The sequence below is a fragment of the Chenopodium quinoa genome, unplaced genomic scaffold (assembly GCF_001683475.1).
Source record: "Chenopodium quinoa cultivar QQ74 unplaced genomic scaffold, ASM168347v1, whole genome shotgun sequence".
Taxonomy (NCBI): domain Eukaryota; kingdom Viridiplantae; phylum Streptophyta; class Magnoliopsida; order Caryophyllales; family Amaranthaceae; genus Chenopodium; species Chenopodium quinoa.
Window position 1 is genome coordinate 7015124 of NW_018745454.1, and position 23435 is coordinate 7038558.

Below are 23435 nucleotides of genomic sequence, written 5' to 3' on the forward strand. Positions count from 1 at the left end.
CGTAGTAGTGAAATAGGCAATTTCGGGTAAAAGCCGTCCTAAAACTTAGTAGAATGCTAATTTCCTATTATTTCAAACATTAAACACCTAAGACTAGTTATAATTGACATGTTATGATAAAGAAATTGCTCATTAGATAAGAAATGTAGAAATCGGGCAAGTTAGAAGTCAAATAAGCGATTTTCGGTAAAAGTCGTCCTAAATCTTAGAAGAATGCTAATTTGCTATGATTTAAAACATTACACACCTAAAACTAGTTATAATTGATATGTTATGATAAATAAATAGCTCATTAGATAAGAAATAAAGAAATCGGGCAACGTAGTAGTGAAATAGGCGATTTCGGGTAAAAGCCGTCCTAAAACTTAGTAGAATGCTAATTTGCAATGATTTCAAACATTAGACACCTAAGACTAGTTATAATTGACATGTTATGATAAAGAAATTGCTCATTAGATAAGAAATGTAGAAATCGGGCAAGTTAGAGGTCAAATAAGCGATTTTTGGTAAAAGTCAACCTAAAACTTAGAAGAATGCTACATTGCTATGATTTAAAACATTACACACCTAAAACTAGTTATAATTGACATGTTATGATAAAGAAATAGATCATTAGATAAGAAATAAAGAAATCGGGCAACGTAGTAGTGAAATAGGCGATTTCGGGTAAAAGCCGTCCTAAAACTTAGTTGAATGCTAATTTGCAATGATTTCAAACATTAGACACCTAAGACTAGTTATAATTGACATGTTATGATAAAGAAATTGCTCATTAGATAAGAAATGTAGAAATCGGGCAAGTTAGAAGTCAAATAAGCGATTTTTGGTAAAAGCCGTCCTAAAACTTAGAAGAATGCTAATTTGCTATGATTTAAAACATTACACACCTAAAACTAGTTATAATTGACATGTTATGATAAAGAAATAGCTCATTAGATAAGAAATAAAGAAATCGGGCAACGTAGTAGTGAAATAGGCGATTTCGGGTAAAAGCCGTCCTAAAACTTAGTAGAATGCTAATTTGCAATGATTTCAAACATTAGACACCTAAGACTAGTTATAATTGACATGTTATGATAAAGAAATTTCTCATTAGGTAAGAAATGTAGAAATTGGAAAAGTGAGCACCCGAGGCAACTACATCACCCGAGGCAACAGCCTCGGGTTATGCCAGGCAGCTGCAAGCAGCCAGCCACCAAACTGCAACAGCTTCCAAGCAGCAGCAGCAGGAGCCTAGGCAGCTGCCCAGGCAGCCGCAGCAGCCACCTGGCAGCTGCAGCAGCAGCCAGGCCGCTGCAGCAGCCACCTAAAACTGAGTAAAATGATCTTTGTATTATGGGCAATGTTTGTGAAAAAAAATTCCAAACGGAAAAAAAATGTGAAAAATGGGCAAGTAGAAGTGGAATAGGCGATTTTGGGCAATAGCCGTCCTAAAACTGAGTAAAATGATCTTTTGCTATGATTTAAAACATCAGACATCTAAAACTAGTTGTAATTGACATGTTATGATAGATAAATAGCTCATTAGATAAGAAATGTAGAAAACGGGCAACGTAGTAGTGAAATAGGTGATTTTGGGTAAAAGCCGTCCTAAAACTTAGTAGAATGCTAATTTCCTATGATTTCAAACATTAGACACCTAAGACTAGTTATAATTGACATGTTATGATAAAGAAATAGCTCATTAGATAAGAAATGTAGAAATCGGGCAACGTAGTAGTGAAATAGGCGATTTTGGGTAAAAGCCGTCCTAAAACTTAGTAAAATGCTAATTTGCTATGATTTCAAACAATATACACCTAAGACTTGTTGTAATTGACATGTTATGATAGATAAATAGCTCATTAGATAAGAAATAAAGAAATCGGGCAACGTAGTAGTGAAATAGGCGATTTCGGGTAAAAGCCGTCCTAAAACTTAGTAGAATGCTAATTTCCTATGATTTCAAACATTAGACACCTAAGACTAGTTATAATTGACATGATATGATACAGAAATTGCTCATTAGATAAGAAATGTAGAAATCGGGCAAGTTAGAAGTCAAATAAGCGATTTTTGGTAAAAGCCGTCCTAAAACTTAGAAGAATGTTAATTTGCTATGATTTAAAACATTAGACACCTAAGACTAGTTGTAATTGACATGTTATGATAGATAAATGGCTCATTAGATAAGAAATGTAGAAAACGGGCAACATAATAGTGAAATAGGCGATTTTTGGTAAAAGCCGTACTAAAAATTAGAAGAATGCTAATTTGCTATGATTTCAAACATTAGACACCTAAGACTAGTTGTAATTGACATGTTATGATAGATAAATAGCTCATTAGATAAGAAATGTAGAAAACGGGAAAATTGGTAAAAGCCGTCCTAAAACTTAGTTCGTTGAATGCTAAATCGGGCAAGTTAGAATGATGTTTGAAATATTTAACATATATATATTATTTTTATTTTTTAATTATTAGTTTGAATTTTATGTAATATATGAATGATGTTTAATGTTTGGTATTTTTTTCTTTTCAAAGGTTTGTAAGATTCAAAGGGAAGGCCCTTTGACAAAGGAAGAAGTTGATGAAATTCGCGACATGTGGGCTTTTTTTGTGACATTTGATAGCATCTAGGTAGAATATATAATAAATATGTGTTAGTTAGATAATGAATTAGATTGAGTTTTTTTTTTTTTTTTTTTTTTTTTTTTTTTATGAACAATTAATATTTAGTTACCATATCTTTTTTATTTTTAGTAGTAAATCCATATGTACATTATATTACTTATTTGTAATTAGTACTATACATTATTTATGAGTTTTATATATGTTATTATTATTATGCATTTTATTGTTATTGAATTATTATTATTCCAAAATTTGTAATATTTTTAATTAATTATTATTAATTATTAATATTAATTAATAATAATATTATTAATAATAATAATTTTTAAAAAACTGGATTAATGTGCATATCAAAACAGGTCACTAATAATATTATTATTATTAACTATTATATATATTAAAATAAAATAAAAAAAAATACAAATGGGAAGCGGTTTTGGCGCCAAACCGCTTGCCATTCCCCCCAAATGAGAAGCGGTTCTGAACCGCTTGCCATTTACATGGAAATTGGGAAGCCCCCTAAACCCATGCGGTTCAAAACCGCTTCCCATTTGGGATTTTGAACCGCTTCCCATAATGTTTTTTCTACTAGTGATATAATCTCATTAAATGATTTACTGTGAGATTGTATAATTCAAAATACGACTCACAAAAAGGTAATTATATCATCTAAAAATGTGATTATATCATTTAAAAGTGTCAAATTTTGGGTCTACAATAATTTAGTGTAGACCGAGTCCATACAAGACCCTACACTAAATTAAATTAAAATGGTTACATGAGACTTTGCTGGTTTACGAAGAAAGAAAAGCAGTTATGAACGTTACAAATCAGCGGGTATTATAAGCAATGTTTTTAATTTTTTATTTTTTAAAAGCCCCTATATATATATATATATAAACAAATAAATTCCTCTACATCATCAACAATACCGTGATTTAAATAACAAAAAATAGATAAGCAGATCCTTGGATTCAATTGCCGCCGGCAGGCCTGAATTCAATTCGCTGGTAAACTCCCCTGCATTTTGCTTCTCTCTCATTCCTCTTACGATTTATCAGCAATTTTTCTTAATCAGCCCAATTTTAGGTACTGGTAAATGTCAATTTCTGAATAAATTGATGTTCTTTTACTTTGGATCTGATCTTGTTGATGCCAGTTTCTGCTTGTGTATAAATTAGATCTATAAAACGATCGCATTAAGTTTGTTTTGTTTTCCAGAAATTTCAAAATCAAGTTGCTCTACATTAGAGATCTGATCTGATCATTCATTATAATTGTTAACGAGAATTTGAAAAGGAAATGACTTTATGTTGATTTTTTGGATCCCAATTAGTATAAATCAAATGCTGAAATCGACTGAATTTCTGGCATTACTAGGGAGAATTGTGTTAAATCTTGTTTGATTGATTTAAATTTATTTTCATAAAAAACTTTTTGATAGGCCTGAGATCTAATGTTTTGTTATTGGTGCAGTAAATTATCAAAACCATGGGATCTGTTACCGATACTGCAAACATGGGATCTGTTACCGACACTACAAACACGGTAATAACAATATGAAAATTGAATTAAAGGTGTGTGTTTGTCTCCATTTTAAGTATAATGATGAATGAATTCTGGATGTTGCAGGAATCTGGAAAGAAGGTTACCGTCATTTTTGTATTGGGTAACTTGTCTCGCTTCCATACTACAATATCTTTTGAATTGCATAACGTAGTTGTATTGTTGAAAGATCATCTAATTAGTTAGGATTTTACATGAGCAGGTGGCCCTGGCAGTGGCAAAGGCACCCAGTGCACTAATATCGTCCAAAATTTCGGGTACACTCATTTAAGTGCTGGCGACCTTTTACGAGCGGAAATCAAATCTGGTTCTGAGAATGGGTATTCTTTTTGTCTTTTAAAATTGTTTTTTTTTTAGCATTGAGATCTAATCTGGTTCTGTGAGTGAGATCAAATTTGTTATCATATTGGCTTCTAAGCTTTTATCAAAGTTGTGATTGACCTAAGTAGCATATCACTGTTTGGTTTTCTAGTACCATGATCCAGAACATGATCAAGGAGGGAAAGATTGTGCCAGCTGAGGTGACTATTAAGCTTCTTCAGAAAGCTATTCAGGAAAGTGGCAATGAAAAATTTCTGATTGATGGTTTTCCTCGCAATGAGGAGAATCGCGCATCCTTTGAATCTATTGTAAGGCTTCTCAGTAATAGTTATTTTCTGTACTCTTAGTTTTTATGTATTTTGAATCTATTTTCTAATTTGTGTTTTTACAGACAGGAATAGTGCCAGAAATTGTTTTGTTTTTTGATTGTTCAGAGGAGGAGATGGAGAAGCGCCTGCTTAACAGAAACCAGGTTGGAGAAACATGGCCTCTTCGATTTTTTAGCTCATCTATTTTTCATCTCTTTCCTTATTGACCTGTTTTCCAATTGCTTTATCATTACCTATTAATTGGTATCAAGGGAAGAGAAGATGATAATATTGAAACTATAAGGAAGCGTTTCAAGGTATACATGGAATCCAGTCTCCCGGTAATTCAGTACTATGGCAATCTTGGAAAAGTTAGAAGGGTAATTTCTGTTTTCCATGTCAAATTAACAAGTTTTTTTTTTTTTCTTTTCTTTTCTTCTTCTTCTTTCGTCTTCACTCGCTCCCTGGCTTGTTTAATCTAACCCATTGAACTCTTCACTATCTTGTAGATTGATGCAGCAAAGCCAATAGATGTTGTTTTTGAGGAAGTTAAAGCTATATTCGAGAAGGTAATTCTATCAACTTTAAAAAATTTGTCCATGAGCTTTTTTAAAAATTAAGAATTGCCAAGTATATCATAAGAATATGAGTGATTCCACTTTCATTGTTTACTGGTCATTTCCCTGCTTTTGTATACATTTAGTCATACACTGTAATGATAGATTTATTTTTATTGATTCTTTTCAGGTTGATGCCTAGATGTTTTATAGCTAACCAAGAATATCAGGCATATTTTTATTGAGGTAATATATGATAGGATTTGGAGGTTTATTATGATTGTATAAGAAACACACTATATTCCTATTTTTGTTTTCTCCCCTGATTTTGTAAGGGAGATGCCTATACTTAGAACTCTGGGTTCTAAAGAAAATGTGTAAGCTGATGAATTATCGTGGAGTTATTTTGATTTATAAGTGGGTTGCCCATTATCATTTTGATAATATTTATTGGCTTATTTTTTAAAACTATTCTACTCTTCATATTTAAATTTTTGTATATCAATTGAAGTTCTTAGCATATCGAAGCCTCATTTCTCTCCTTCTCTAGTTGTTAAAGCAGTAAAAACTTTCTTGTCTATCAATAACTCCAAAAGCATCATCATTTCTAAGGTGAGAGACGTATGAAGTACCATACTTCGTATTTAATTTTACCTACAAAATAGAGTAGCTCTAGCTTAGGTTCATTATGAAAGTATACAAGTAATAAGAGCTTCTGAGACTATTTATTTTTACCTACAAAAAAGAGTAGCTCAAGCTTAGGTTCATTATGCAAGTATACAAATAATCTAGAGCTCATGAGACTCGACTCTAGATTCGAATTGGTCAGGCCCCATTTATGGGAAAGCTCTCCCAACATGTTTTTCCAAGTTTAAAGTCCAAAACCTTAGTTAAGTTAGAACAACTCTCCTACCAGTTGATTCAAGCATTTGTTGGTTAGCTTAAGATCAAATATAGTTCAGGCAATCATTTAGATGGATGGAGATGTATGAACTATGAAAGCATGTTATAGGTGTGGGAGCAAAAAAGGCTTCAATGGAATGATGTTGATTGTTTAGAATTGGGAAAAGGTAATTTCTTAGGAAAGTTATATGTATTCATGTAGCTTAGATAAGGCATTTGATTGAGTAAACTCAAGTGATAGAGAGTTAAACACTTAGACATGGCTCAAACTTGCATGGGTTAATTTAGAGGTGATCAACTCCGGTTGGATCGAGGCAAGTCTTAGCATCAAATCTCATGCTCAAACCCGTAAAAGAAAGTGGTGCACTTATTGGGCCAAACTGGACTTTAGGGTTTTTTGAGTTGGGTTCGAGTTTTAACTACACATGTATTTTTAGGCTTGCCAAAACCCGCACTCTTTTGGTTCGGGCTAGTGAGCCATAGTTGATCACCTCTAGGTTATAAATAGGGTGGTTATTAGACTAGGTAACCTTATAAATGTAGGATCCATGAGGCTACCATGACTCTTAAAAGGCATGATCAAATTCTTTTTTTGTTTTTAGTATGCCTCGCCCCACCCGGTTCACCAAACACATCCGGATCCGACCCGAGTTGCACACTAGGTTTTGGCGAGTCAGTGTCCCAACAAACAACTTCTTCCCAACTCTTTTCATTATAAATTCTAAAAACAAAGAATATTTACTATAATCTAATTTACAACTTGTCAGAAACAAGAGAAAGAAAAAAATCTTATTTTTTATTAATATTTACTCTAACTTGAACTCAAATGAATCTATCTTACTTTCAATCCATCTTTGTCCAGCCAGCTCATAAGAAAATGTTAGACCAATCTCAGAGCTGACACAACCGAATTGGTTGAAGAAAAGGAAACCCCAACGACCAAGTACTCCCGCCCCAAAAAGCGAAAACCGAACAACCACCAGGCTCGTCTGAAGAGGAGGCGGGCGCCCTCTAAGTTTACCACCCTACCCACTAATGGACTATGAGGAGAGCAGGCGAACCGGAACCGACCGAATCACTGTAGCAAACCCTCCCTTTACTCAATAGATAGCGCTTATCCTCTTTCAATAAAAAAAATGAGAAATGGGGCAGAAAAAGGTCTTTATTGAAAAGGCTTTGCACCTGAAGTTTTTGCATTAAGTGAGGCTCAAATTTGTGACATCCTTTAAGCAACATCAAGCTGACCATTTGAGCTGAGATCAGGTTCGCCATAGAAATATAGCCTTACATTTGGTAGAAAATAATGAATAAGGTAAAAGAAATATATTAATGTGTTTTGTTTAGTACTACCTTCGTTTTTTATTAGTTGACACTTGATACGTTTTGACTTTAGCACTATTCAGTATTCACACAATTCTCTAGTTCTCTTTGAACGTGTTTTGTGATTGTGATGTGAGGTCTACTTAGAATTGTCATGATAAATATTTTCTAAATATCAACTTTTTATAATTTTTGCTTATCGTAAATTAAAGATATTAATGGTTGAATTAGTGCATTGGCAAACGTGACTAAAGAAACGTATCAACTAAAAAGAAACTAAGGATGGTTGAATTAGTGCATTGGCAAACGTGACTAAAGAAACGTGTCAACTTAAAAGAAACTGAGGAAGTATTAATTATCTTCTATTTCTTTCTAATTCTAACTTTTGTTTTTCATGATTGATAAGCCTAACATCTCTTTACTTAACACATCCCTCTCAAAAACCCAATATTACTCCTTCTCCTTTTCATGTTTCTCTCCTTTATTGTTATTACTTGATTGATTAATGAAATTTAATCAACATCCCTAAAATTAAATTTACCAAACATAATATAAAGGGAAAAAAAAAATTGCACAAGAAATTAGGAATTGATTCAGTCCATCATATGGCTTCATATAAATGTGATGGTATACTATGCACTATTTCATACAAATTGTGTGAAACAATGAATACTGTACTATTTTGTTCAATTTGTACTGTGAAACAATGCATACCATTTTTTTTTTTTTTTCAAATTATATGAATTAAAAGTTCCTATTTCAATCATACTGCACGGAATTGTCAATACTTTGGAAAAAATGTTCCATTTTTTTTTACATTGTGCTCATAATTATTTGGTCTAATAATAAATCATCAATCAAAAAATGCACTTAAAGTAATTTATAAAAGCAAGGGAGCAATACCGTTCACAAAAAAAAAAAAAAAGGGAGCAATAATGGTATTAAATTTGTAATCTAATGCACTTGGGATGAATTACCACACTTAAATAATTCATATGAATGTACAATGTGCCTTAAGATAATTTGATGATTTTATGCAATAATGCAAATCAATATTGGGACGGATGGAGTAATAAGTTTAAGGATCTTACTAACGAATGTCTTTGGGACATTTAATAAGTATTTAAAATATTCCTGAAGTGGTATTAATATGGGAATACACGTTAAAATCACGTGTCAACGTATCGTTCGATTTAATTACTTCCTCTGTTACATATTTGTTGCAACTTTGTATTTTTTTATGTCTCACAAATATTACTCAAAGTTGCAAGTACTATGTAATGAAGTAATATGCAATTTATTTTATTGTTTCTACCTATTAATTTCTTATCCAATACCCTCATAGTGTTAAACTATTAATTAGCTTTTGTTTTTCTTTGTCTACATTATACCTAGGAACCCCTTCACAATCTCTCTCTTACCTTTTCGACTTTTTTTTTTATACCCCACTTATATAATAAGTCTGTGTTACACTATTACAGTAACGAGAGTTGTAGTATCCGATATTTTAATTAGTTAAAATTTTTAAGGGTGATACGGCTTATAACTTAACTTGAATCTCTTGGACGGAGTCATTCATGCAACTCTCTTTACAGTGAAAAAAGAAAAGGAAAAAAAAAAAACACTATTTTTGAAAGAAATCTTGCTCCTTAATCTTAAAATAGTCAACCGAGTTCTTCTAGGGGTAGAGTCGTAGAGAGGGTTTTGAAGAGTCAAAGTGGTAGGACTTAGTTTCTTAAAAAAAAAAAAAAAAAAAAAAAAAAGTGTTTTAGCGGCCACGTAGACGTGGCAAGTGAGTCGTGGCAAGGTATAATTGGAGAAAGATACGCCACGGAGGATGATAGTGCGTGTTTGATATAAAGAAGACGAGATATGAAACGCGCAGCTTCAGGGAGCGTGGGAAAACAGAGAAGGTTTTCAATCAATTTTCTGGAAGTCTATCAATAATTTAGTAGTCAGATTATATTACAGAGATAAAAGAGAGAGAGATGGGTAGGTGCGTAATAATCATGAGCTTGATGATGCTGCTGATGAGTAGCCGATTTACGGAGGGAATATGGCTGAATCTACCAAGTACAGGAACTAAGTGCGTTTCTGAGGAGATCCTGAATAATGTTGTTGTCGTTGCTGATTATGTTATTATCGATGAACAAGGTCACGCGTCTCCCACTGTTTCGGCTAAGGTCTCTTTCTTTCTTTTTATTCTTGGATTTTAATTTCAGTTGTATGGTTTTTTACGGATGTAAATTGCAAAACAGGTGACATCTCCTTACGGCAACAATCTGTACCACAAAGAAAATGTGACTCATGGTCAGTTTGCTTTTACGACTACTGAGATTGGTAATTATGTTGCCTGTTTCTGGGTTGATGGTAATCATCAATCTGCTACTCTCAATCTTGACTGGAAAATCGGGATTGCTGCCAAAGATTGGGATTCTGTTGCCAAACAGGAGCATATTGAGGCAATTACTCTTCCACCTCTCCCTATTCTACTACCTCCATTAATTTTTAGTTGCAACGAAGGAATTTTTTTATGTCTCACAATTGCAACTAAAAATTAACAGAGGTTCTCGTTCAACACTAACTAATACCTCTATTATTTCATTCTCTATTTAGGGTGTTGAACTTGAGTTTCGGAAACTTGAATCTGCAGTCGAATCTATTCATCAGAATTTACTCTATCTGAAGAACAGGTACTTCCACACCCACTTTCCAGTTTCCACATCCATCTGCACCCACTTATATCCTCATATGCTCTTCAGTGATTCAGTCTTCGTTAGCTTACTAATTGAATTCACTAGTCTTGTTCTTATTGTTAACTTTCCACCGTACAGTTATGCTTTAATGCGGGTACAACATGGATTAATCCTAATAGTTTAGTGAAGTCTGCTGCTGTTAAATTAATAGCTTGCTGTCTAATGTGATAGGCCTGGTTTTTTTTTTTTTTTTTTTTTTTTTTTTTTTTTTTTTTTTTTTTTTTTTTTTTTTTTTAATAAAGACTGGTATCTATTCATGTTGCGCCAAGATTGTTCATTGTTGTGAAATTTTTTGATACAACAATGTAAAAACTGAAGCTGATACATTGTATTGTTGAATGAATTTGCACAGGGAGGCAGAAATGAGGGAAGTGAGTGAAAAAACCAACGCTAGAGTTGCCTGGTTGAGTATTATGTCCCTCAGCGTGGGTATTGTGGCTTCACTTTTTCAGGTGTGGCATCTGAAGCGCTACTTTCAGAAGAGGAAACTTATATAGTTATCATTTCTGAGTCTGATAAAATTAAGTTAAGGGGAAGGTTCTTCATTCTTCAAAGGAGAACTAGAGTTGATAGATTTTTTAGTTTTGCCCCAGCAGAAATTTATTTAGCATAGAATGATTAGACTCCTCCCCCTTCACACACGGGGATTATGGGTTTTGTTGAGCTCTTTCTTATATGTATCACTTCCCTAAATTTAATTGGAAAAACCTATTTTTAGTATGTGCTTCCACTGTCGTGATTCAATTCTCATTTCTTCTAAAGAAACTATCAATTGATCTTTGCTCCTATTATACTTTGCATCACAAATATATGATCATCTGCAATTGCATAGGTTTATTTTTAAATGTGTGCATAAAAAATGTGCAAAAAGCGGGGAACAAAAAGGATTAAATGGTTTCTCTAAGGCACATAAAGCAAAGCTTGAGATGATTAGTCCCTCCATCTTCCCCCGAGTGATGGGGGTTCAATCCTCACCCTCCCCCCTTTTGGGGCATCCTTCGTATCTTACCAATTAAAAAGAATAAAGCAAAGCTTGTTGATAAATTTTTTTATTTTTTATAGAGCATTATATTAATCAAATAAGATCAAGGAATTCGGTTAAGGTTAAAAGACCTAGAGAAAACAAGCCATACACACTCTTTTAGAGCAACTATTAGTATTCCGCTGTGCAACATGGTGAGCTACTACATTACCTGCTCTCTTCAAATGAGAAAACTTAATAAGATTTAGCTAAAAAATGCACTTCATCATATATTAGCCACATAGTAAACCAACTGGAAGAAGCACCATTGAGAACCATGGCAGCAAAACTATAAATCATCACTGTCCTCCTTGAATGCCCCTTCACTTTTGATTTTGCATACATCTGCTCTTCATCATAATAATGCTTTCTCAACAGCCCTAAGCACCACGTCCCAAAAAAAATAAAATAAATAAATAAATAAATAAAAAAACACTAAGCACAGAGTTACCAAATTGCCTCTGATATGCGTTTGCTCGTCCATTCAATATACTACCTCTGTTTCATATTATTTGCAACAATTAAACATTTTTCTCTCTACTTTACGTCAAATTGTTGCAAATAATATGAAATGGAGGTAATAGATACTTGATAGCCATCTAAGTAGTAACATCATGTAGAGATAATATCTAATCTGAAAACAAATATACCCAAAAAAATTACTATACTAAATTGTCGCAAGTCTTCCTCTTATTAAGCTTGTTACGTCAACTGTCAATAGGAGGTTCCAAATCAAACATTAGTAAAATATGAAAAGAAAATAAATCTCTTGGAAAAATTAGACATTCTAATCACATAAATAAATTTATATTAAAATACTACATAGAAGTATAAGACTTGGGTTGCATAATTTGTGGAGAGGTCTCAAAACAAATTGTAAAAAGTAAAATTTAGAAGTGTATTTCAAAAAAAAAAAAAAAAAAAAAAAAAAAAAAAAGAGTAAAATTGTGAAGGCTGAAGGCCTGAAAATCTTCTGCATGTAGATTACTGTAAATTGCAGAAAATAGATACATTAGCAGAGAGTTGGCAGTAGATAGCACCAGATGCTAAATTGTAGAATTTCAATGGGTCTAACTTCCTCACTTTGTTCTACAATCTACGTTAAACAAATGTGGGAAACAAATGTGGGAAATAAATACTTTCAATCAGTGAAGAGATTGAATTGAAACAGTATTCTAAACATGACCTACTGAATACTGTAGTTCTTGTTGAGGAGGGGGTTGGGGGGGATAATTGAGCATCATACACATTGTTTACCTAGAAAGTAGAAACTTGTTTTTCGTCTCACATTTATTTCCTTCTCCACTTACAGTATTCTAAACATGACCTAAATACTGTAGTTCTCGTTTTGCTCCTAGCCATTCTCTTACAGTTATATATTTTCCCAAAATTAATATTCCCTTCACATTTCTTTACCTGGGCTGGAAACTTACGGATGTGATTGGGATATCTTTCATCATTCCCATGTGCAATTTAGCTGGCAACACTTCTCTGACCAGTGCAGCAGTGCCCAGAAATAATTAGGATTGGCCTCTCTTCTTCACAATCTCAACAAAGTCTTCACTGGCCTAGTCTGCAACTAGCAACAATTTCGAGTTTCAGTTCATTCAACCAAATAAACTAAAAGCTCAAGCTCCTTATTTGTAGGCCCTGTTTGGTAGTAAGCTTATTGGGGGTATATTAGCTTATTTGACTAACTTTAGCTGATTGATTAGTCAAACAAGCTTATTCCACTAAATAAGCTATTTTTGAAAAAACTCATTTTAGGAGCTTTTTCAATTAGCTTATTCATTAATTATTGTGAAATGACACTTATAGCCTCATTTAATTTAAAATCCTATCTAAACTACCTACCCCACAATTAGCTTATTGGTCATTTCACATACTCAATCACCTTAAGCTATCAGCTATTTATCAAACACTTTTATATAATCAGTTAATACAATAAGTTAGTCTAATCAGTTAATAAAATCAACTAACTCAATCAGTTTCAGCTTTTAGCTTTCCCCCAAACAGGGCCATAGTCTTTATACACAGTATGACACTTGTAGCATGATTGCATGAGAACACAGGATCTACTCAATCCCTAGGTTCTACAAACCCAAACCCAAACCCAGACTAGGATTGCTTCCCATTCCATCTACAGCAATTGCGCCTTTCTTATCATATGCTGCAATTATTTATCGCCTCTAGGCCCATACGCGGGGAGCATTAACATCAAAACTAGCAATTAGCACAACAGGCTTCTCAAAAATCTTAACCTCCTTCAGCATTGGACTCTCATCATGTGAGTTACTGCAGAACTTTTCATCAACAAATATACAACCTCACAAGAAATCCAACTTTGAAACATCCTACACTGCATGATGAAAAGGCCAGCAGATGCGAATTGATGCGAATTGAACACAATTAAGTTCTATAAAGTTTCAAACATAGGGCCAACTTCTTTTTAATTATGCACCAATTTTTCATCATGTTGAAGAGGTGTACAAACCTTAAGCACTAAAATGCATTAGACCACTCCGAATGAAAAAGCTTTGACATGACAATTATTGAATGAGTTTCTCCCTCTAGCTTTACCCCGATTAACTGCACTTTCCCTCCCATCTTAACAAACTTTTGACATGTCACATTTCTTCTAACAAGATTTTTATTGAGTTACCAGGATTGAAGGCCTTGACGGAATCATAAAAAAAAATGACCCAAAAATTATAAAGTCTTTTAGTAAAATCATGCCACAATTTTACTTATGCAACGATATTTGATCATTTGAAAGGATAATAACCTCAGCATTACACTAAAGCTTTTGAAAAAGTTCCCACTTTGAGCAAGATAGGGAAAGTCAGGTGGTCGGCTTACGTGTTTTGCCCCCTGCAATTACACAAGTTATGTCTAAATATAATGCATACCCTTCTTAACAAAAAATAAAATAAAATACAATTATATAAAAATAAAATAAAATCCCACTAGTTCAATGAACAAGTTTAGCTTTCATAGAGCTTAGAGACCCTCATTATGAGCATTCTTTGTAATGTTATGCAAAGTTAACCCCAATAACCATGATAGATTAAAAAAAATAACCGATTTCAAATCAAATTTTTAATCTGAACTCCAATCTTACTAATACAAAATTGAGCAATTAGCATTGATATGATGAAATCAACATATTTTATACTAATACAAAAAAATTAAAGGCACGTTTTACATACCTTATGTTGCCGAGGCCAAATTCCCAAAGTTGAGTTATTAATGCCAAATCCTTCACTAGTGCTTTCTTCTCTCGCTTACTCTACAGTGCATACTTGCTCTCTCCCTTCTTACTCAATGAAGTGAAATCGGAATAACAAATACGAAGTAATTTTTTTTGAAAAAAAAAAAAAAAACACTTACTAAGACAATAGAACTGCTTATTAATGAAGTGGATCAAATTGATGAGCATATACCGAGCAACAAAGCAAGCTGTAAAGCAGACAAAGCTTCTTACTGAGGAGTTTGATACAAAGCTTACAAAAATTATACCCCCCAAAAAAACCACAGATACTTGTTAAAATAGATAAATGGTGCTTTAAAAGCATAAGCATCTAAATGTCAAGCATCCAAAACATTGTTAATGCCTAAACGCTTCTCCTATTTTCCGTTGAATGACCTCTACACCAAGTCGGGGAGATAATCTAGGTAGTGTTACCTGCATTAGGGAAAAAAAACATTGTCTTACAAGAATATTTAGGAACTCTTAAAAGAATACTGCACCAGTAAAAATAATGACAATATTAAATATAATTAGTACCAAGTACCAACATTCCAACAATAAGACCAATATGACAAAGATGAGGAGATTCTAAGAATCAAAGAGAGAAAGAGAGAGGGGGGGGGGGTGTTTGTACTCCATACAACACAGTGAGTCAAAGGATTAAGAGAAGCCTTGAAAGGAAAGGGGAAGCCAGCCAGCATTACTGATCCTTCATTCCTCTTTAGAATGACTGCCTAATTAAATTGTTGTTGGGGTATCAACCTTTGAAAAGCCAAGAACAAATAAACAACACTCACTCCGTTTTCTTTTATATACAACATTTCAATGCAATATTGTAACAACATATCTCTAAGTACACATTAGAAAAAAATATACGTAGTAAGAAATATAGATTTAGAAACAAAAAAACGAGACGAATCTAACAAAACCCCACATTGAAGTTTATATATATCAATTAAGTATTATAGGTTCACATAAATGTACATTAGAGAATAACAAATTCAATAAAATTTCCTATTTTAAATTATTAAGTCTAATGATGTAGGTAAGATATATATTTATTGGACTTCCAAAATGCCCAAGCTAAATGATGATAAGTTGGAAAAAGAGCCAATCAAGAAATGGCAATGACAGAGCTGAACGAGATCAGGGTAATGACATAAAATTCCCAAAATTCTGCTGTTGATTTACTCGAAAGATCACCGAAAGAGGTGAACAACTATAGGAAAAGCAAAAGAGATGATGATGAAGATGTAAAATCATGCACCTAGCACGTACAAGAGATGTGTGGTAGTATGAAGGAAACGATTGCATAGGTGTGCATACCAAATATTAGGGCTGAGCAAAACTACCCGAAAACCTGTTCCGTTACCGTTCCGAAAATTAGGGTACCCGATCCGATAACCATAACGGTTCGGGTACCCGTTCCGATAATTTGTTATCGGGTATGATTTTTGGGTATCATTTTAAAATTAACGGGTACCCGTTCCGTTTCGATAAGCAATTATTTTGTTTTTTTTCCTACTTAAATCTATTTTTTCAATATTTAAACTCTTACATTACTTCATAATCACTATAAATATTAATAATTAGTAATGTTATTAATAATTTGGTCAAGATCATGTGGTATTGTTGTTAATTAGTGTTAAAAAATATCATAATAACTAATTTTTTAAGTTTATTTATCACTATTGGATACTTTATAGGGTACCCGATAACCGTTCCGAAAATTCGGGTACCCGAAGTCCGGGTACCCGAACTTATCGGTTCGGGTTATGGATATCACTTTTAGTGATATTGGTTATCGGGTACCCGAATCGTTAGTACTAACGGTACGGGTACCTGTCCCATGCTCACCCCTACCAAATATCCTCTACATCAAGATCCAATTAATTCCCAAGGGATGATATGGGGAAACATGGGATATGGGATGCCAAAGTTCAATTGGGCATGTATAAGATTTAACACATAACTGATAACTTACACAATTAATATACTTAAATGTATATTTATAAAAATTATAAAGAGTTGATCTAATGATGATACTTAATTGTATACATAATACAACTTTTGTTTATAACTAATGTAAGCTTTGACTTTTTGCAACATTCATTTATATACATTGACCACATTTTTTACATGTATATAAAATTAAGAATTGATATGTAAAATAATGTTGGATTGGTCTCAATGTACGTTTTCAAAATTATGATTTTTGTTCATTATTTTATTAATTAATGTATACAAAAATTAATGGTCAAAGTAGTGTTGAAAAGTAAGACAAGTCAAACCAGTGCACCTATTGCGAAACGAGAGTAGTAATTTTTTATTTTATAATTGAAAAAAAAAGAATTCAGAGTTAGTACGAAGTATAAGTACAATGAACACAGTCAAAGTAAGGCACTTACCTAAAACCAGAGGGAGTAGAAGATTCAGCTCCCATTGACAAATATTGTGACATTGCCAACATGGAACAAAGAAGCCAATCATGTTAAGGGTTCAAGAATTTTAAGTATTCCTTAAGAACCCTTGAAAACAATTCAAGCAAAAGAACTAAATATCATTAAATGACTACGTCTTTCAAATGTTTACACAGTATATAGCCTAATGAACATCTTACAATGGTAGGGGCTCATTTTTCCTCTTTATAATATGTTCAAGCTGGCAGCACATCAGTTTAATTATGTAATTAACTTTGGTAACTAAGTCTTCTTAACTTTGGAAATTCTCTCCATTTAACACACCATTAATCTTTCCCACAGTCTCATCAATTTGGCAATTTACTTGGGAAAAAAGAACTTTTTTTGTTTAATCTTGTTTCAAACTCCTCCCAAAATCCCAATCAATCCATCAAAGCCTTAATCCCATAAGTGGGGTTGGCTACATGAACCAAAAATGATTATTCCGTTCATCCACAAAGAGAGAAAGATTGATTATCCTAAAATATCGATTAATTGTATTACTGCCACAACCTAAATCCAAACTTATAAATTCCACAATTTCATCGAAATTAAACCTCTCTCAAGCACAAAGCCTCAATTATCTCACTTAATCTCTCTTATTCTGCAATGAATCAACCCAATATTTTATAGTAAATTTCACAAAGAAAATAAGTTGGACAATGCCTGCAACTGCACACTGGTACAACTAGCTAAAAGAAGCACATTTGTCCTAAGAGAAAGATTATGAGTGGACATATGAAACGCTTGAAAGTGATATTTTCTTTTGAGTGCAAGTATGCAACAGAAGTGTTCACAGAGGTGATTGTGCAAGCAACTACCTATACAAGATGTAAGAGAAGGGTTAAAATCCATTGCTAGTATTTTTTCATGTAAGCACCATGTGAGGTAATGCAGACATTAGATGAATAGAAGGAGGCTTTCAACATTTTTAAGCTTTTATGGATAAGTTTTCATCGCCTATAATAAAGTGTCTAGTCTGAAATGAATGAAATAGTACACCACAGTATAAGAGAACACATTATTAAATGGGGAATTGTTCAATTCATCTTATATGAACTATATTGTAATGATCACCATTTTAAAAAGTTTCACAAATATTGCAGCATTTTCGTATGTGTACATGTTTTCTCTCTTTCTCTCTCTCATCACGTGTTTCTATCTTTAATCCTCGTTATCTCCCTCCTCTTTTTAAAACCATATCCCATTCTGATGTTGCAAACTTGCAATGTTAGGGAAACGGAGGAAGTATTTTCCATATAATAAAACTATAATGGTCTTAAGTAATAAGAAATTTCAAAATTGGAATAAATAACAAGTACTCCATTGAGGTAAGAAGAATAAGAAGATAGTACCTCTCCCTATTTACTACATAAGCTCATTAGCCTTCCTATTCTTACTTCTTACTCCACAACTCTACTAGCAATCTCAGGTTTACCAAAATTGCCCCAGCTAATCATTTTTACTTGATGAAGTGCCAAATACTTTTTGGCCCTCGCAATAGTGCATGTGGCTAGGATTAGGAGTATCAAAGCACAATGAGGACTAGAAAGGGGACTTAAGTGCCAAAACAATAATGACCATGGTTTATGGAGAATGATAATGGATGTCATCTATACCCAACCTTCATCCCTTATACCCGTTATACCCCAAAGCCCATCGAATGCCAATAATACTGTTTATAGACATATTTTTATAGAAGCAACATAAACTTAGAAACCACTATTGAGAGCATTGAACGTAGTTTACAAGTTACAATTCATGAATTCAATGAAAACCTGTAAGAATAACTAAAATGTCAGCATAGAATCTGTTAGATTTCGTCATTCGCTAAGTTTCGTACTACTATTCTAGTTCTGTAGAAGTACAAACATGAATTATTTTTCAATTAAACTCTCCCTTAATCAAATAATGAAGGATACTTGTGCTTTTGTTAAGCAAATTGAAATTAAAATCTCTCAATCAGATTTTTACTCAGCTGTAACTCAATTAAATTCTTAATTGCATCTGTTGTTGGATAAGTTGGATGATTTGTTTAAATTCCTCTAGAAATTTGTCAGGTAATTTGCATTTAGGTTTGAATGCAATACACAGCTATAAATTGCAGCATAAATCAACAGATCAAACAAAAAAAAAAGAGAGAGAGAATTAATAGACATGGCAGATACAGACCTCGGTACCATCAGGTAGTAGCTTAGCCAAAACAGGAATCTCGTACTGGTAAGCCCTCTCCCACTCTGGATTAGTGGTAATATCTCTTATCTATCAATTCAATTATAAAAAATGTCAGATGAACCTAAGAAGAAAATGAGAACGCCATTGATGAAATGAAAGAATTACCTGTAAGTCGACATCGTGTAGGGGATCTGTGGGTGAGGACAGAGAAAAGGCGGCCGACAATTTCTCTTTGAGGCCATCACACAAACAGCAGCCCGGTTTTGAATAAAGAATCAGTTTTCTGGAATTTTCTGGTGCTAAAGATGAACAACATACTAATTGTATGAATTTTGGAGCTAAAGCTAATCCTAATGCCCGCCTCCTGCTCAATGACGCCACCGAAGTTGGAATTCCACCGATTGTTCTTCTCATCGTCGTTAATATTCTATCTCTCACTCGCTCTTTTATCACTCTTATCTCTCTATCTTCACCTTTTTAGGGTTTCAACAATTGCACCCCAGAGATTTCTGACTAGTGTTTTCACTACTCTTTCCGTTTTTAAATACTACGCGGTAACTCTATTTCTTCATGCGCGGAGTTTTAGGGAAATTTAGAGATAGTAATAAAATATGGAGGTAGTGGGTTTGGTGAAAGAATAAAAAATTGTAAAAAGCAAAAGCAATGGAGAAATTGGAGGAGAGAGAATATGAAATTAATATAATATAATATTTGTTGGGTCCACCAGGTGAGAGAAATGAGTTAAATATTGTAAAAGCTTTCCAAATAAGGAAATGGAACAAGTATTTAAAAACGACCAAAAAAGAAAAGTAGAGCAAATATTTAAAAACGGAGGAGTATTTATGTATTAGATTTGACCATGATTTTTATTAGGAAAAATGTAATCTAATAATCCCACCTTTAGTTAGTCTTCCAGAAACAATCCCACCTTTTGAAATTTCAGAAACAATCCCACCTTTGACCCCAGTCCATTAATAATCCCTGACCGGTTGAAATGTTTTGGTAACCGGCTTTCTTAGGTTATATAAGACACATGTCGGATTTTAATAGGTTAAGTCTAATTTTCAAAAAAAAATCTAATTAAAAAAAAAACAAAACAAAACCCCTGGCCTCGGCACTAGCCCAGCCCCACCACTGCACGTACTCCTCTTTCATCCCTGCCATTGCATTCCCCAGCAACCCATGAAACCACCACCCTCATGCCCAAAAACACCACCAATCGCACACCCTACCCACGACCATCAATTTCGCACAATCCCGGAGTTTGATGATAATATAATTCGAATACCCAATCTAGGCAATTGCAACCAGAAATCGGCGACTAGGGAGTGGGGATTTCGAAAGGGTTGGGGCTTGAGTTTTGAGATTTTCGTGGGGGTGGGATCTCGTCGGGGTGGTGCTTGGGTTTCGTGGGGTTGTAGGCCCGAGTTTCCATGGGGGTGGTATAGGTGGGTTTTGTGGAGGTGGTGGCCTGGTTTTTGTGAAGGGTGATTTTCTTGAAGATGGTGGGTTTTTGCGGGGGTCTTGGTGGTGGTGAAGGCGGTGTGAGAGGTGTTGCCTGGTCTTGGTGGTGAAGGCGATGTGAGAGGTGTTGCCTGGTCTTGGTGGTGAAGGCGGTGTGAGTGGTGTTCCTGGTCTTGGTGGTGACGTTGGGCGGTTGGTTGGTCTTCATGTTAGATTCGGGCTAAGTGATGTTTTCGAGGCTAGGTGGTGTTTTTTCGTGGCTTGGGTGGTTTATTTTAGGCTGGGTGGGGTTTTGCTGGTGAGTTTCGTGGTGGGTTGGGGTAGGGGTGAGGGTGGCCATGGCAGGGTTGCTTAAGATCGTGTTATGGTGGTGGATGGGTGGCCCAAGGAGAGATTTTGAAAAAAAATATTAAAAAAATTAACAGGTTGTTGGTAAAAGGGATTGTTAATGGAAGATGGGGTCAAATTAAAGGTGGGATTGTTTCTGGAATTTCAAAAGGTGGGATTGCTTATGGGAGACCAACTAAAGGTGGGATTATTAGATTACATTTTTCCTTTTTACTAATATAATAAAAATATATTTTATTATAAAATATGTCGTTAGATACATTTTAATATAAAGTTTCATAGTATAATTTTTAAAACAATTTTCAATGATATTCAATTATATAAAAATAAAGTCAAAATACTGCACTGACATATGTGCTATTTTTGAGTGTTTGGCTGTGTCATGTATTATGGGACAGCGGGAGTACAACACAAGTTAATGAGTTACTCTGCATAAGATGGATAGGATGAACTCTAATTCTATTCCAAAATCTCCAATCAAAGAGTGTACGTAACTATGTGCATAACTGTTATTTATTGATATAGTGGTATTTTTAATGTATCATTATACTTTTTTTTTTACCTAGTGTATCATTATACTTATAGTAGTATTTTTTAATGTACTATTATATACGGAGTATGTATTGTATACTACTAAAGTTTAAGTTGTTTTAGTAGTACTATTTATATCTATTATTGGTAACAACGGTACAATATTTGTACCACAAGAAGAAAAATAAAATTCACCACTCTTTTATCTTATACTGTTGGCAGCTATTGTGCCAATACTTAACCCCAACAAAACATTGTAACTCTTAAGAGCATTTTTTTGGCTCACTTAATGATGAATATATTCTGCATATGAAAAAAATGAAAAACAATAATCTAGTGTTCCAATAAAATCCCACCTTTAACTAATCCAAAAGTAATTCTACCTTAAAAACCATCATTTAACGAACCTTGATGGGTTGCTAACAAATTTTCTAAAGTAATCTCATCTCCGGTGCCACCACCTTCCCTACCTAGCCCCGCCTCTACCTTCCCCTACTCATCCCAGGCCACCCTACACCCTTGTTTCCACTTTTCCTAAAAGCCCCAGTGTCCCACTATAGATGTTTTGCGAAATGCACCTACCTTAGCATATGTGAATATGCTTGCAATTGTATTATGTAAATTTAAATGTAGAATGATATGATAAAAAAAATATGGAAAAAACTCAATCAGTCAACAAATAAAAACAATATATCAATCAATTATATATAAAAAAATTACATAAAAAATAACAATCAATTATTTTAAATTAATAAATTACATTGTTGTTTAAATTTACGCCCATTAATACAACCGATTACTAATATACAAATGACAACTTTTGTGTGTGGCTGGTCACATCGTGTGGCCAGCTAACACACGAGTAACCCCTGACTCTTGACCAGTTGGTAATACCTAACTGAGTAACCCCTAATCGACCGAATAACCCCTGACCAACCGAGTAACCCTGACCGATCGAAAAAATCCATTAATTACCAAGTAACCACCCTTGACTGACTGAGTAACCCCTAATCGAGTGAGTAAACTCTAACCGAGTGAGTAACCCCTGATTGAGTGACTAACCCGTGTCTGCCCGAGTAACCCTGACCAAGTAACTAACCTCGAACATTCTTTCAATAAATAAATATACTCCCTCTGTTACATATTATTGCAACAAAGGAATATTTAATGTCTCACAAATAATATCCCTTTGTTGCGAGTAATTTGTAGCGGAAGAAGTATATAGATTTAGGGTCAAATGAGAATGACCTTATAAGGAGAAGAATGAGAAAGAATCTCATACATTCAAATAAAAAGATCTAATGGCTCTCATACATCCTTCATTAATGGTCAAATGAGAATGACCTTATAATGAGAAGAAAGAGAAAAATTCTCATACATTCAAATAAAAAAAAATCTAATGGCTCTCATACATCCTTCATTAATGGCAAAAACGTAAATATCTTTTTTTTTCCTACTTCCCTTTCTATTTTCCCTATTCTCTACTTTTCCCTCTTCCTTGTTCATATATCTTCCCCATTTTTTTTTTTCTCTTTTGAGTTTAGAAGATGCTCTAAAATGATAACCAAGTGGAATCAAGTAAAAGTAAACATTGTATAAATCGACATTATTCTTATAAAATTTGTGCACGTTCTTAAATTAATTTGTGCATATTTATTGAGCTGGATAAGCAAATTTTTTGTACAAAATGTGCAAAATTTTCCAATTCTATGCATATTGCTTGCTGAACATTCTGTAGATGACATTGTCAGTTGATTAATCCCTATATTATTATTAGGTTTACAAGTAAGTCATGACCACTATTACTTTCTCATTTCTAAAATTATAAGTACAACTAGAACTA

At 33.7% G+C, this 23435-nt stretch overlaps 3 protein-coding genes across 6 annotated transcripts; 2 read left to right on the plus strand and 1 right to left on the minus strand.

The window, feature by feature from the left end:
• The first annotated feature begins 3455 nt into the window (after positions 1 to 3455).
• On the plus strand, positions 3456 to 5811 carry LOC110714267 (UMP-CMP kinase 3-like). 2 transcript variants are annotated; one of them, XM_021892767.1, is made up of 9 exons: positions 3456 to 3702; positions 4090 to 4161; positions 4246 to 4282; positions 4382 to 4499; positions 4652 to 4808; positions 4892 to 4972; positions 5081 to 5188; positions 5318 to 5377; positions 5556 to 5811. In XM_021892767.1, the coding sequence occupies exons 2-9, from the start codon at positions 4105 to 4107 to the stop codon at positions 5565 to 5567; spliced, it is 630 nt and encodes a 209-aa protein (XP_021748459.1). In that variant the 5' UTR covers positions 3456 to 3702; positions 4090 to 4104; the 3' UTR covers positions 5568 to 5811. The 2 variants fall into 2 exon arrangements, with proteins under 2 accessions (XP_021748459.1, XP_021748458.1); XM_021892766.1 differs by having other exon boundaries at positions 3461 to 3623.
• A 3638-nt stretch (positions 5812 to 9449) lies between these two features.
• LOC110714591 (transmembrane emp24 domain-containing protein p24delta3-like) lies at positions 9450 to 11132 on the plus strand. The gene is made up of 4 exons (XM_021893133.1): positions 9450 to 9771; positions 9847 to 10050; positions 10205 to 10281; positions 10697 to 11132. Exons 1-4 carry the CDS (start codon positions 9577 to 9579, stop codon positions 10839 to 10841), a joined length of 621 nt encoding a protein of 206 aa, XP_021748825.1. The 5' UTR covers positions 9450 to 9576; the 3' UTR covers positions 10842 to 11132.
• Positions 11133 to 11809: 677 nt separating this feature from the next.
• On the minus strand, positions 11810 to 19769 carry LOC110714592. 3 transcript variants are annotated; one of them, XM_021893135.1, is made up of 5 exons: positions 19415 to 19769; positions 19247 to 19336; positions 14575 to 15050; positions 14151 to 14236; positions 11810 to 12938 (listed from the first exon to the last, which is right to left on the minus strand). In XM_021893135.1, the coding sequence occupies exons 1-3, from the start codon at positions 19661 to 19663 to the stop codon at positions 14973 to 14975; spliced, it is 417 nt and encodes a 138-aa protein (XP_021748827.1). In that variant the 5' UTR covers positions 19664 to 19769; the 3' UTR covers positions 11810 to 12938; positions 14151 to 14236; positions 14575 to 14972. The 3 variants fall into 3 exon arrangements, with proteins under 3 accessions (XP_021748827.1, XP_021748828.1, XP_021748826.1); XM_021893136.1 differs by lacking the exon at positions 14151 to 14236; XM_021893134.1 differs by having other exon boundaries at positions 11810 to 14236.
• Between the last annotated feature and the right edge of the window lie 3666 nt (positions 19770 to 23435).